Source organism: Microtus oregoni, unplaced genomic scaffold, assembly GCF_018167655.1.
Source record: "Microtus oregoni isolate MIOR12 unplaced genomic scaffold, Mior012 000009F_ref0000495, whole genome shotgun sequence".
In the NCBI taxonomy this organism is placed as follows: Eukaryota; Metazoa; Chordata; class Mammalia; order Rodentia; family Cricetidae; genus Microtus; species Microtus oregoni.
Window position 1 is genome coordinate 26,430,652 of NW_024543068.1, and position 13,359 is coordinate 26,444,010.

Here is a 13,359-nt window from a genome sequence, read left to right on the forward strand (position 1 = left end):
AACATTCCCCAGCGTTCTGGGCTGCAAACATGCCAGGCCTGATAACTGATCTTTTGGGGTCACTAATACCACAGTGCTACCTCTGGATTCCAAGCCTGATTCTTTCCCCACTTCTCCCACCCTCTCCTCTCTATTGTTCCTGTAGCCCTGTCTTTCTCCTTTGGGCTTTCTTTAATCAAAATAATACTTTTTATCTACTTCCTCCTCCCCTTCCCCTTTGCTTCTTCACACTTAACTCCAATCAACTGGCTGCTAGTTAACCCGAGTTTACGCTTAAATACACAGCTGGAAGTGGGCAGAGGAGATTGTTCTAAATGGAAGACAACTGTGCTAGTTACGGTTCTTTTGCTGTGACCAGACACCGCAAAGAGAAGCAGTTTAAAGGAGGAGGAGTTCGTTCTGGCTTACAACGAGGAGCTCACGTCATCATGTCAGGGAAGACACAGCAACAGGAACAGGAAGCAGCTGGTGACAGCGCATCTGCAGTCAGGAAGCAGAGAGTGAACGGGAAGTGGGACCAGACTAAAACTTCAAGGCTGGCCCCAGTAACCTACTTCCTCTTACAAGACTCTGCCTTCTGAGGGTTCCACAACCTTCCCATCAACCAGGGCCTAAGATTCAGATGCCGGAGACATGGGGGGCATTTCCTATTCCCACAACCACAGCAATCAAGAAGACACTTGTCAAAAACAGAAAGGAGAAACAAACAAACACGATGTACTCCAGTGAAAGCATTCAGAGGAAGGAGGATGCTATATATGCAGATGAAATATATGCATTTCAGGGCTGCATTTAAGCATGGTATCGTGAGCGGTGTTAACTACCAGCTTGGATATTGTGCTGTGTTTAGTTTTTCAGTGTGAGAGATTAAACATATGCTAGGCAAGTGTTCTATCATTGAATGATGTACACCTGTACCCTTAATGATTTATGCCTGTGATGGTGATTTGGTGGGGGTGGGGCTGGGGGGAGATGCATGACCACACACACACACACACACACACACACACACACATCAGAGAGATCAGAGAGAAGTCAAGGTTAAAAGCAGCAGATAAGAAGGCCAGCCCTATGTCCAGAGCTCATGCAGAAAACAGGGACCAGGTCTGAAGTAGAAGTAGCCAGCAGCAGATCTACAACAAAGCAGGTCATGTTCAGCATTCTGGGAAGGGTCATGGCGTGGGGACTTCGGGTCGGCCACCATTGCTGGTAGAACCAGGTTGTCAATGGCCTCTGAGGGATATTTCAAAGAGGAAGAAGCCCAGAGAAGGAAAAAAAAAAGATTTCATCCTACAAAAACCACGTCAGGTTTGCTTTTTATCCAACAGTGACGACAGAGCAATTTTAAGGCCTCCTTTCCCTCACAAGCATTGTTCCCACCCTGTCAGTATTATCAAGAGTTCTTTGAACTGCAGAGTCTCGTTGGACAATCGGAAATGAAAGATTTAAAAGAGAAACCATTGGCTTTGATAAAAATTTCATGTGAACCAATTTCCTTGAAAGGATAATGGGTTTCTGACAGAGGAGTAGGGATGGCCTCAAGGGATGAGCTGAGGGACAAGGGCAAGATGCCGGTGGAGAGGCCAGAACTTACGGCTCGTGGCAGCCATTATCTTCTCCTGAGTAGGCGCAGTATGGGTGCTGAGGGACCTGCTCACCGTGCCTTCGAAGCCTTAGCATGTGTGCCGTCATGCTGGGGCTGATGCGGCCTCTCTCTGCCGTCCGCAGAGGTGCGAGAAGCAGTCTCAGGACCCGAGACTGTGCGTGATTCCTTCTCCAGTCTGTGCGGGCTGGGTCAGCGGGGAAGGCCACCGTTCAGAAGAAACCCCTGGGCTCAGCGCTCTCGGAGAATCCAGCTGGTGAATTCTAGCACACTAGAACGAGAGCTTTTCATAACACTTATCATCATTTTTAGATTTTTAATGTCATTAATACATTTGAGATGATTTGTTATAATTTTAAAGTGACATTGTAAAGTAACAGGGGTTGCTAAGATAGGGAAATGGAGGTGAATGCACCATAGTAACTCATAACCTTAACGGAGCAGCAGATAATTAGAAATTCCTGCCTCCTGGTTGCCTTCAGAAGAGCTCATCTTTTCAAGGAAATATGAGGAAAGGCAGGCGGTGGGTAGCGTGTTATTAGATCAAGCCCCCTCTCTTTGTCTCGGTCTCCATGCTGGAGAGCCCCAGATATTCATCCGGGTCCCGAGAGGGAGGCTCCGGAACTGCTGCACACTGGGCTTCTTTCCCTGTGTGATGTTAGCAGGAGGTCCAGCCATCACCTCGCACTGCCTGCCCCAGCTTGTGCACCCTGTCCCAGGCTCTTCTTTGGAAATCATCACACAGTTATTTAGTTGCTTACGAGATCAATCAGATCCCATGGCAAGATGCATTTCTGTGGGAGTCAAACCTTAGCGCCTACCTCCCTGGGAGAAAACTGTTGCCATGGAAACCATTCCTGTTTCACCAGGATGGAGCTGCATGGAAAGAGGTTAATAGAGATATTGAGCAGAAGGGTGAAAAAAAGTCAGACTCGGTTAAATCCATTTTCCTGGGTAATACTGATGGCCCCTCTTAGTGTTGTTGTAGGTGGGAATCAGCCTGTAAGTACTGGATCCAAGCAAAGCTATCAGTCCTGGTGAGGCAGACACAATCTAAGATACCCCAAAGTTTATCAGCCATTAGAATAAGACTGTGTTTTAGCTGGGCAGTGGTGGTGCATTGTAAACGGCCTCGGCAGGTTAGTTAGTCTAGGGGTTGTAACCTGCCTGGCTGGTCAGTTATTCCAGGGTCCCGGAGATGCGCTATCTGAAAGACATGGGCGGGAGACAGGAAGAAGGCCAACCAGGGTTCTTGTCAAAGCCTCTGTTTATTACAGTCATGGTTACAGCTTATATAGGATGAGGAATTTGGGGGGCAGGGGCATGGGCAGGAAGGAATCTTGCAGCGGTGGTTCCAGCCGGTTGCGAGGTCCTTGGCCAGGAGGTTACGATCGGTCAGGTCACGATTCCTCGATCAGGAAGTCGCAAGTTGACACTCCTAGTTCTCTAGATAGTTGGAGTGTGGGGCGGGTTCCGCTAACAGATAGCTCTCTATTAACAGATAATTGGGTGTGGGATAGGCTCTGCCAATTTTGGGGGGAAATGGCTCCTGACAGTGCATGCTTTTAATCCCAGCACTTGGGGGGGCGGAGGCATTCAAGGCCAGCCTGGTCTACGGAGGGAATTCCAGGACAGCCAGGGCTCTTAGGCAGAGAAATCCTGTCTCAAAAAACAAGAACAACAACAAAAAGGTTGTATTTTAATTTGCCTGTGAAACGGTGGTAACAGGGAATATTGAGTTAAGGACAATGGGCTTTCTTCGTATTGGAGCTTTATAAATGTAATATGGAGATTATTAGGGATGTCTGTGGATTCTGTCATTGATAGGAAAGGAACAAATGTACCAAACTCACAGTCAAAGAAAGGAATGAACCACATGTGCCCACACGCTCTCCTTACCCTAGTGGCCGTGTGACTTGGCCAGAAGGGACCCCTGCGGGTCACAGGCTTTATCGTGTTTGTACCACTCTGAAAAGTAGAGGACTCTTCAGGGTTGGTGAAGATGTGGGCAGAGATGGTAAGTTACGGAGCTCCTCACTCTGGGGTCTGGACTCTGCTGCTGCCTTGAAGAACTGCCTCTGCCTCGCTTATGTTTCTCTTTGGTGTGATAAACACCACTGAAGGAAGGGAGGGTCTGTGTGACTTGCAGATCCAGGGGATCCAGTCCAGATGGCAGGAAACACATGCAGGCAGGAGCAGGAGGTGGGAAACACATGCAGGCAGGAGCAGGAGGTGGGTGGGCACATTGTGTCTGCAGACAGGAAGCAGATAAAGATGAGTGCTGGCCCCCACTTATATTCAACCATGGAGCTCAGTCTATCATGGGACTGCCCGTATTTAGTATAACCTTCCTTGCTAATTTAAGCTGAATAATCTCTCAAAGTCATACCCAGAGATTTGTATTCACAGTGATCCGAAATCCCATCAAGGTGACAGTCAAGATTAAGGATCACAGCCACTTTTCCAAAAAGGGATGTGTAAAATGACTTGTTTGTGGGAGAGACTCAGCCTGGCAGACAGAGCACTGCCTGGTGACTAGGTTTTGAACATTTCTGGGTCTCCATTGCAGAAAAAAAGCCAGCTTGGTGTGGGGAAGTGCAACCCAGAAATTGGAGCATCCCCTTGGTTCTCAGTGAGGTTATCTAAGGGTAGGATGCCTCTCTCAGAACACAGTCCCAAAAAATAGAAACCAGAGGGAAAGGCGGGAGCTTTAAATAGGACAGAGCTGGAAGGGTGAACTTGTAGGGCCAAGGTGGCCACGTCAGGAGAGAGCAAGGGGCCTGGTGCTTCCATCTGTCTACTTTTTTGAAGATTTTTACTGGTGTAGCTATGACAACTGAGCCTACCCAGGATGATGGGCCAACCAGGAAGGAAACACAATTAATCACATTCCATTTCTTTTGGTTTTGACTTTTCTGTCAGTCGCAGGATGGCCTCGACTTCAGGATGAGCGCTTGAGACAGGAGAGCGCTAGCTGGGTTTACTTTTATCTTGGTTAGCCTTGAACCAGGAAAGTAATACTGTGTTTATCATCATCAGTGGACCCTTTAGCTCTGTGGCTAGTCAAGGGCCCCCACCTTCTCTTCTTCATTTTTAACTCAGCAGTGACAAGCAGTTTGAGGACTGACGAAACCTGAGCATTTGGAAGCTTTGGGTATCTCTTTGAGAACCTGCCTCTTTCCCCAGTGCCCTAATTCTTTGCCTACCCCCAATAAAAGAGCCCGAGAGCTGGCAATGCCCGCATGGAGGGCAGCCATGTTCTCCACATGGACGGCTCGGTCCTTGTTGGCTCTCTGCTTTTGTGATGCCGTACTGACCAGAACCAACTTGCGGAGGAAATGGTTTATTTGGCTTCTAATTCCACGTCACAATCTGTCACTGAGGGAAGTCCAAGCACAATGTCCTGAAGCAGAAACCAAGGAGGAATGTTGCTTGCTGCCTTGCTCTCAGGCTCACAATCAACCAGCCTCTCATTAAGCCAGGCCCACTGCACTGGGATGTTACCATCTGCAGTGTGCTGAGCTCTCCTCAGCAACCCTGAATCAAGACAGTCCTGCACAGGCATGACCACAGGCCAGTCTGATCCGAGCAATCCCCTAACTGAGAGTCCCTCAGGCAAGTCTGGGTCGTGTCAAGTTAGCATGCTCCCCATCCCCTTTCTGAAGAAATGGAGGGGTCTTTTTATTGTCTCATTATTAGTGACTTGAGGGTTTTGTGGATATCTATTAAAATTCAGAGATCAAACCGGAAAACCTAAGTTACCCAAATAACCCAACTACTCAGTTCAATGACATTTCTGAAGCATGTGTCATGTGTTTTTATCCTGTGTATGTTCGTCTGTAAGAGGAGAACATTTTCTTAGGTGTCCATTGACTGTCTACTGGAAGTGTTCACAAGCATGAATCCATCCACAACATGATGGGATTCTGTGGACCAGAGACTTAGAATACGACCTACTGAAACAAGTAGGCCTTGACGTCAGTTCCTCTCCAGCAGTTCCTCTCCAGAAGGCTCCGGCCTTCTGGGCCACAAAGTCCTCTCAGTAGCAGTGGCAGTGGAGGAAAGAGCTTGTTTAACAAGTGCTTAGGCAGTTCTCTGAATGCCAGGACTTCTTCCAAATGCTCTGCAAATACCGTGGATGAGAATTTTCCCCTTAGCCAGGAAAATCTCATTAAGGAAGCCTGGAGCGAAGTGTGTTTCTTGACCAAATAAATATTAAATATCACACTGGCAATATCTATGTGTAAATTTGAGAACTGAGATTCCATTTTCTTTTCTTTTTTTTTTTAAGTTAAACAACCTCTTTTTTATTTTACATACCAATCCCAGTTCCCTCTTCCAGCAGCTCCGAGGATGCATAGAGCATCTCAGTGTCTGCTACTGTTAGAAATGTACCCACGATCACACAACTAGCAAAAGGCTAGAGTTCAAACTCTGGTCCATCCGACTTTAAAGTCTGTCTTTTTAACTCTGGTGTTATGATGGTCTCTGGTGCCCTATCTATCTGATTCGGTTGCTGCTATCCGATAGAATAATAACTTTCTGATATATTTTTATGGTTTAAAAATGAGTAAAAGTTGGCACAGATTTGAATTGTGATAGAAAGGGAAGAAAGTAGGATTATGCGTTCACTAGCTATTGCTGTGTGTTTATGTGCGCAGACTGGGTGATAAAGATAGGAGATTCTGTCTCAGCGTATACCAGGTTGAAAGCCTTCCCTCTATCTACGCTATACACAAGTCAGAGTCAGATTAAACATGGTGAGCTTTTGTAATGTATGAGAAATGTGCGGGCTTGGGAAACTAGTTTCCCTTTGTAGGGGTCTCTCATATTTTTTTCAGAAGGGAAGCTCAACACCCAAGGATGCAGGATCTTCCTGAGTCACAGCCAGGGTTAGCAACTGCCACCAATAAACAAAGCCAGATAAGTAGCTAAGACAATGGGAGAAGTTTGTATATGACTGTGTCCTCCCTGGATGTGCACACAGCTCAGAATCAGATTCACAATAAACATGGTAAGATTTGTTGGCTTCGTGTCCCAGCCCCATGACCTCCATGACAGCAGCTTCACCCAAAGCCTGGAGCCTCCCAACCTCTCTGATGGGCTATCACACTTATGCACACATTAAACACTCACACACGAACATCCCATATAGGCAAGCAACGAAGGAAGGAGGAGGAAGGGCTCTTTCTTTTTCTCTACTTCAGACTTAAACAATGTGTCTTCTTCCAGGGAGAGCTTGTTTATTCCTAGCATGCCCTGAGCCAAGAAATCCATCAGATGCCTGTAGCTGCCTCTTTGTAACACTCCCCTCCTCTTTCAGAAACTGTCTCGAATTAGAAAACAAATATCCAGGAAACCCAAGCGCCTCGATTTAGACATCATAAACAGCCCTTAGAAACTGTACCTTTCTCCCTCCAAGGATGCCCAGAGGAGAATGCAAACCGTGGATTTACACCCTCAATGCACAAGCAGAAAATTCCCAGCCCTGCTCTGTGGTCCTGAATACAGAGCACCTCTGCCAGCAGAGGCTTGAATTCAAATGTTTTAAGCAAACCAGATCAATAAGTAATAATGTTTAATCAAGCATGGCTTATAAACGTGCTCAGGAGGTAATTCTACAAAAAGCAACAAATATAAATCCTTACAATACAGCACTTGCTGCTGATAAAACCTAATGGTTTTCTCTGTCTGCGGCCGAATTCTGCAACTGGACAAAGCTTAGGGGAAAGGCTTACAGATCTCTATCCTACAAAATAGCTGTTTATCAAATACCAAACAATTGTCAGCCAGTTGGCGGGCACCAGCCTCCAACACAGACACAAAGAGACTGAGTCTGGAGGAGAATTGATTTTTGCTGCTCACTTCTTGCTCTGACGTATAAAATCCTGAATGAAGCCGGGTGGTGGTGGCGCACGCCTTTAATCCCAGCACTCGGGAGGCAGAGGCAGGCGGATTTCTGTGAGTTCGAGACCAGCCTGGTCTACAAGAGCTAGTTCCAGGACAGGCTCCAAAACCACAGAGAAACCCTGTCTCGAAAAAGCAAAAAAAAAAAAAAAAAAAAAAATCCTGAATGAAGACAGAACTCTTTGTCTACGACCAAATAACATTTTAAAAGTGTGTGTGTGTGTGTGTGTGTGTGTGTGTGTGTGTAGAGGTATTTTGTGCATGTGTGTGCTGTGTGGGTGCATTGTACAGGTGGGTGTGCACATATAAAAGCATACAGAGGCCAGACACTGGTGCTGACTGACTTCCTCAATCGCTTCCCAGTCTCTTACTGAACCTAGAGCTCATCAGTTCCAGCAAGCCCCAGGAATCCACTTATCTCTGGCTCCTTGTACTGGGATTACAGGCACGTGCCACTGATTCTGACTTTTTCTGTAGGTGTTGAGCGTGTGCTTGGGCAGCAAGGACCTTTGCCCACGGAGTTGTTGCCAGAATTCACCAAAGTTTTTTCTAAGAATACATTGCACAGACATGATCAATTTGGAGGGTGAAATGTGAGAAATCAGGTAGTTTCATGTGCGTGTGGCCAGGTGAATTTGACTCCTGCTCCCAAATCTCTAAGAACGTTTACTACAGAGAGGGAAATCTTTGTAGCCCAGTAGACTTTCATTCATTTGGGGAAAATGGAGAAGCAGGAGTTGTAAGGATAACTGTGAAAACCGGACTCCCCCTTTAGAACTGTCTCTCATTTTACTGCTGTGGTCTCCAGTGAAAGCCCTTTCTCCTTTCATTTCCTGAGATCCTGGAAACAGTTCTTACATTTTTGTTTGTGAGCCTAGTCTTTAATGGTTGGGCCATCTCTCTAGCCCCTGAAAACAGTTCTTAAGGATAAAATTTACCCCCAAATGATGGCATCACTAAAACACAGTAATAAAGAGATGAATGGTCCCTTTGCAACATAGGGTCACTATGCACCTTCTCTCGGTCGTTTCTGGGGCTAAAATACACAGCAAACTACAAGTTAACAAAGGTGTTTTCCAGCAGATATTATTGCGGAATCCACCCATTAAATCCCTCATCATTGGGTGTTTAGGTGCCTAGAAATGAAGAAAGCAAGCATGAGTTAAAACCATCCAACATTTATTAAGGAAACACCAAATTAAAGGGCCCTGGCCTTTGAATACAGTATCTCATGCAATGTCCACACTATCCAAGAGTAAGTAAAATTCTCATTTTATGCAAGAGGCCAAACTATGTATAAATGTGTAAACAGTCGGTAGTTGGCAGCATGGACGAGATGGGATAGCTCCCTTAAGCACTGCCCTGCATTCGTTCAGAGCCCAGTGACAAAATATTATTCCAATGCTTGTTTTTCCTGTTGGCGTAATTCAAACACAGGTAACTTTCTCAGGGTCACAGAGTAAAGAGCAGGGCCAGAGTTTAACCCCTCAAATTCTGCTCTCTTTCTTTCTACCCCCTATGTTGTTCCCACCCGGCATTTGGCCTGCATATTTTAAAAAGGAATACAGTTCCCCCCGCATATTTATTAAGACAAATATAAGAGAAAAAAAATCACAGGACGGGGAAAATTTTGAGGTTTTTGCCTTTTGATTGAAAGGATAAGAAAGATATTGTGCTGGTTGAAGAGATGAATGGATTTTGGACTCTCAAGAAAGCACAGGAAAGAGGAGCAATGAGAATGGTCTGCCATTGCCTGAGGAACAGTGGGTTTGCTCAGTCTGCTAGGACAAGGAATCTTGTATCCCATATATTGCTAAGGGCTTCAAGGGATGGAAAACCTAGCAGAGGGCTTACATAGCAGTTCGTCCTTCCCATCAGGAAGACCGACTCTGAGCCTGGTGTCCTTTCCCCTCCATCCTGACTGTAGTGACCTCCTCTCTAGAAGATACTGATCTGCTTCAAAGGCAGAAACCAAAGAGGAGAAACTACCCAGGCCACACTGGCCCCGCATCAGCTTTCTTAGACATTTCCTTCGCTGGTAGACCCTCACCTAGGTCCCACTGATGAGCAGTTTGGGCAGTGGCCGCCTCAGCAGTCACCAAGACTCAAAAACTGTGCTTGCCTGGACTCAACTTTGCCCCTGCAGAACTGCAGGAGGTTTGGCAGAGTGGGAGGTTAGGAAGAAAGTAGGCTTTGACCTTGGTCGGGACCGGGAAGCTAGAGTCCATGCACCTGGGAGAAGGAGGAGGACTTGATGGGGTGGCATTCTCTTCTGGCATTTACATTCGTCGTTAGCGGTTTTGCCACCCCAGGGCGTCACACCAGTGCTCAACCCTTTCTTCTTCATCCCTCACTTGATTATCTTCATTATTTCTGACCCCAATCCCCCACCCCAGACCAATGAACCTTTAGGCTAAGTATCGTCAGAAGGAATCAGCTCAATTGACTGGCTCGTTTGTTTGTTTTTTTAATCCCTCACAAATGATATAAAAGATTAATTAACTAACAAGATGAGGGCGCGCGAGGTGAGTGTCAACGAGCGAGGCCTTTGACTTCTGTGGCCAGAAACATTTGCTGCTTCAGAGAATAACGTGCTCAGGAGCCCAGGAAAGGGCTGCCTGCCTGGGTACCAGAACCCACCCATCCACGTTACCTCAAAGGCCCAAACAAGAGGACTCAGGGCAGCCTCAAGGGCTCCTGGGTTTGGGGCCCCATGGTTTTGAAGTAACTCCATGTGGCCCTGTGTGACGGCATCTCAGGCCTTCCTTCCTTCCTTCTCTCCACAGAGCCAGCTCTCCCAGGCGCTGAACGGATTGTCAGACAGGGCCAAAGAAGCCAAGGAGTTCCTGGTGCAACTCCGCACCATGGTGCAACAGATCCAGGTACCAAGTGGGGGGGGGTACAGGGGTGAAGAGTGGGGTCTGGGGGTGCGGCGGAGGGGAAGAGGTGCAACGCGGGCTGACAACAGCCAAAGCGGGTTGAGACCCTCTGACTTGATGTGTTCCACGGAAATCTCTCTTTTTCTTTCGGCCCTGTCTCCTCCACACAGGCAGACACACAGAGAGGCCACCCACACGTGCGCCTTCTTGAGGCAGCAGCTCTTTTGTCCACAAGCCAGGATTGTCTGTCCCAGGCATTTCCTGCCTTCCACTCTGATGCCTTCAGTCCGCTACTATATTGCGTGTAGACGGCGGCCCATTTCTTTATGAACCCCATTATTCCCGAGTTCCTAAAATCCTATAGGTGCCCAAGGCCCATTTTACTTAGCATTAACTAGTGGGTTCTCATCTTCTTTCTTCTCTCTTCCTCCCTTCTCCCTCTCTCTTCTTTCCTTTCTCCCTGTTCCATCTTAATGTTTCTTTCGTTTCAGACACTTGGACATTTTCTAGCCTTAGTTCCCTGGCGACTACAGGTTCAGATTGCCTTATCAGGCCGTGGTCACCAGCAGGCAGCCAGCACTTGAGAATGCATACGTTTTTCGCTGGAGCCGAAAGGGAGAAACCATAGAACATATGAGATGCCAAAACAATGACCTTGTGCACTGTTTACCATTCTTACATGTTTTGAGGTTTCCCTCCTGGAAATAACCTTTATTCCGCCCTCCGGTAAATTGGCTCCTTAACCTGTGTCAGAGCAGAAATGGATTCTTAATGTAAGCCAGCTCTCAAAGCACCGCACACTGGTTTCGCCGCCTTTTTTTTTTTTTTTGTATGAGTGCCAGTGTTAAAACTGTTGGTTCCCTAGCAGTTTTGTACACTTCCTTCTGTTTTCCAAAGCGGCAGTGTTTATCAATCAGCCCTTTCTTTGCCGTCGTTGGCACAAATGGTGCAGCCCCAGGCTTGCCCCCGCCTTGCCTTTCTGTCAGAGCAGAGTGTTCTTTCTGTAAGAAAACAGCAGTCTCCAAGGGAAGGCTCCCTCCCACCCCACCCCACCATCACTCTACACAGGGCACAGCAAGTCCTTAAGTGAGTCTTCAAGGACTTTCTCTGAGAATTCAAAGACCATTGCGAGCAGAGCCGAAACTGTGTCCATAGGAACTGCTGCTCCTAATGCGGCCTCAGACAAAGACCGTCTTTGAAGAAAGTTCCTGAATTAAATATCTGAGGCCTTTAATATATGCCCGTAATCCAGAATTGCTAATGAAAGAACTACATGGTTAAAGTAAAGGGGGGAAAAGTTATAGCCAGCTTCAACTTGAATACCATGGGCCCACACTTCCTTCATTTTCTATGTAGTCCCTGTCCTCAGCAAGTTACTGTGTCCTGTCTGAGTCTGGAACAAGAAAATGCTGTTACCAATATGACATGTTCTCCGCTGTTGCCTTTCTTCATGCAGGGACAACCTTCTTCATGCCCGTTGTCATTATAGCTTATGCTGCCATTGATGACAACATTGGATCACTGTTTAATGTGGGGGACCTTTGTCATCCTTCCTTCTTCTGTGAGATTTAGTAACCCTTTCTCTCCTGCCCTGACTCTACCCTCTTCCTCTGAGAAACCACTTTTCTGCCTGCAAAGCCGAGCACATGCACCCGTCAAAGGTCTTGTGCACCACCCTTCAGCCAATGCTTTCCTGTACTTACTATAGTTCAAGCTGGAGAGATGATTTCTTCTTCTAAGAATGAAAGTAATAAATACCTACCCCTTTCCACGCAAACTTAAAGCAAAACACTCACACTACAGAAGAGTTTACCAGTACTTTGGAAATACTCAGTGTGCTCTATGGACAAAGTTCCTTCCCATCTCTTCAGGAGGAAGGACTGGGATGCTCTGGTTTCTATGACTACCCAAGCTCCCCATACATGTGCTTGAGAATGGTGTTTTCTTGTTCAGGAAAACAGTGTGGAGTTTGAGGCCTGCCTGGTGGCCCAGTGCGATGCTCTCATTGATGCCCTAAACCGAAGGAAGGCTCAGCTGTTGGCCCGGGTCAACAAGGAGCATGAGCATAAGCTGAAGGTGAGTGGCACCTTGGGGCAGTGGGAAGCAGCAGTCCAACCTCCCAGGGCAAGGGTGGGCGGGCACAGGAGGATGCCATGCCTCACCTGTGTGGTCTGGACAGACAGAAGCAGGCATGTCCCTTCGGTATCCGTTCATTCTTCCTGTTTCTTAACTAAAATTCAATGGGTTACTTCTCTGGGCCAGGAACTGCTCTGGGCATGGAAATAACAAGATAAATAAAAATCTCTGAATTCATTCTACTTTCCTAGGAGGGGAGAATACTAAGCAGGGCATCCAAGGAAAATATACCATAGGCTAGTTCTTCTGAAGGCAGAGGAGGGGATGGTGAATCCTAGGAACAGGATTGAAAGCTTAGATAAGAGTGGCCACACATAGGCAAAAATATGTTCTTGAGTAGGTAAACAGAATATGTATAATTTATAAAATAAAGTTTGTTTATAAACTTTCAGTATAGACTTTTGCCACTGCATGGTAAAATCAGTGCATTGTGAGCCTGGGGTCCCATTGGCAGTTCTGATCTTAGAGACATGTGATAACCTGCCTGTCATCCATTGGTAACAAGATGGGGAGAGGGAGCAGAAGGAAGTCTAGTGTTGAGCAGTCAGTGAGGACCACACACATGGCCAACACACCTCAGGCCTGGTGATGAGGGGAAGCGTGTACAGCGACAGTCTGGGGTTAAAGTAAGAGAAACAGGCTCCAATCAAGGCTGTCTGTTATGGTTGGTGTCAGGAGAAACATGGACCATTTTAGGGGATCTAGTGGTGGGTCAATGGCTCAGTGACAGATATCACCCAGTAGGTCAGTTACCTAACCAGACCTTTAAGAACAAGGGAAATTGCATTTGTAAAATCAGATTCCAGAAAGTGAGCCACGGAAGTTTCAGCAGTG

At 46.8% G+C, this 13,359-nt stretch overlaps 1 protein-coding gene across 13 annotated transcripts in view; it reads left to right on the plus strand.

Moving 5' to 3' along the window:
• The window catches only part of Trim9 (tripartite motif containing 9), a 107,658-nt gene that overhangs the window by 45,332 nt on the left and 48,967 nt on the right, over window positions 1-13,359 (plus strand). For all 13 annotated transcript variants that reach the window (XM_041658728.1, XM_041658726.1, XM_041658730.1 and 10 more), the window contains exons 2-3: window positions 10,297-10,392; window positions 12,343-12,465. In XM_041658728.1, coding sequence (XP_041514662.1) covers window positions 10,297-10,392; window positions 12,343-12,465 — 219 coding nt within the window. The remainder of the gene's footprint in view (window positions 1-10,296; window positions 10,393-12,342; window positions 12,466-13,359) is intronic.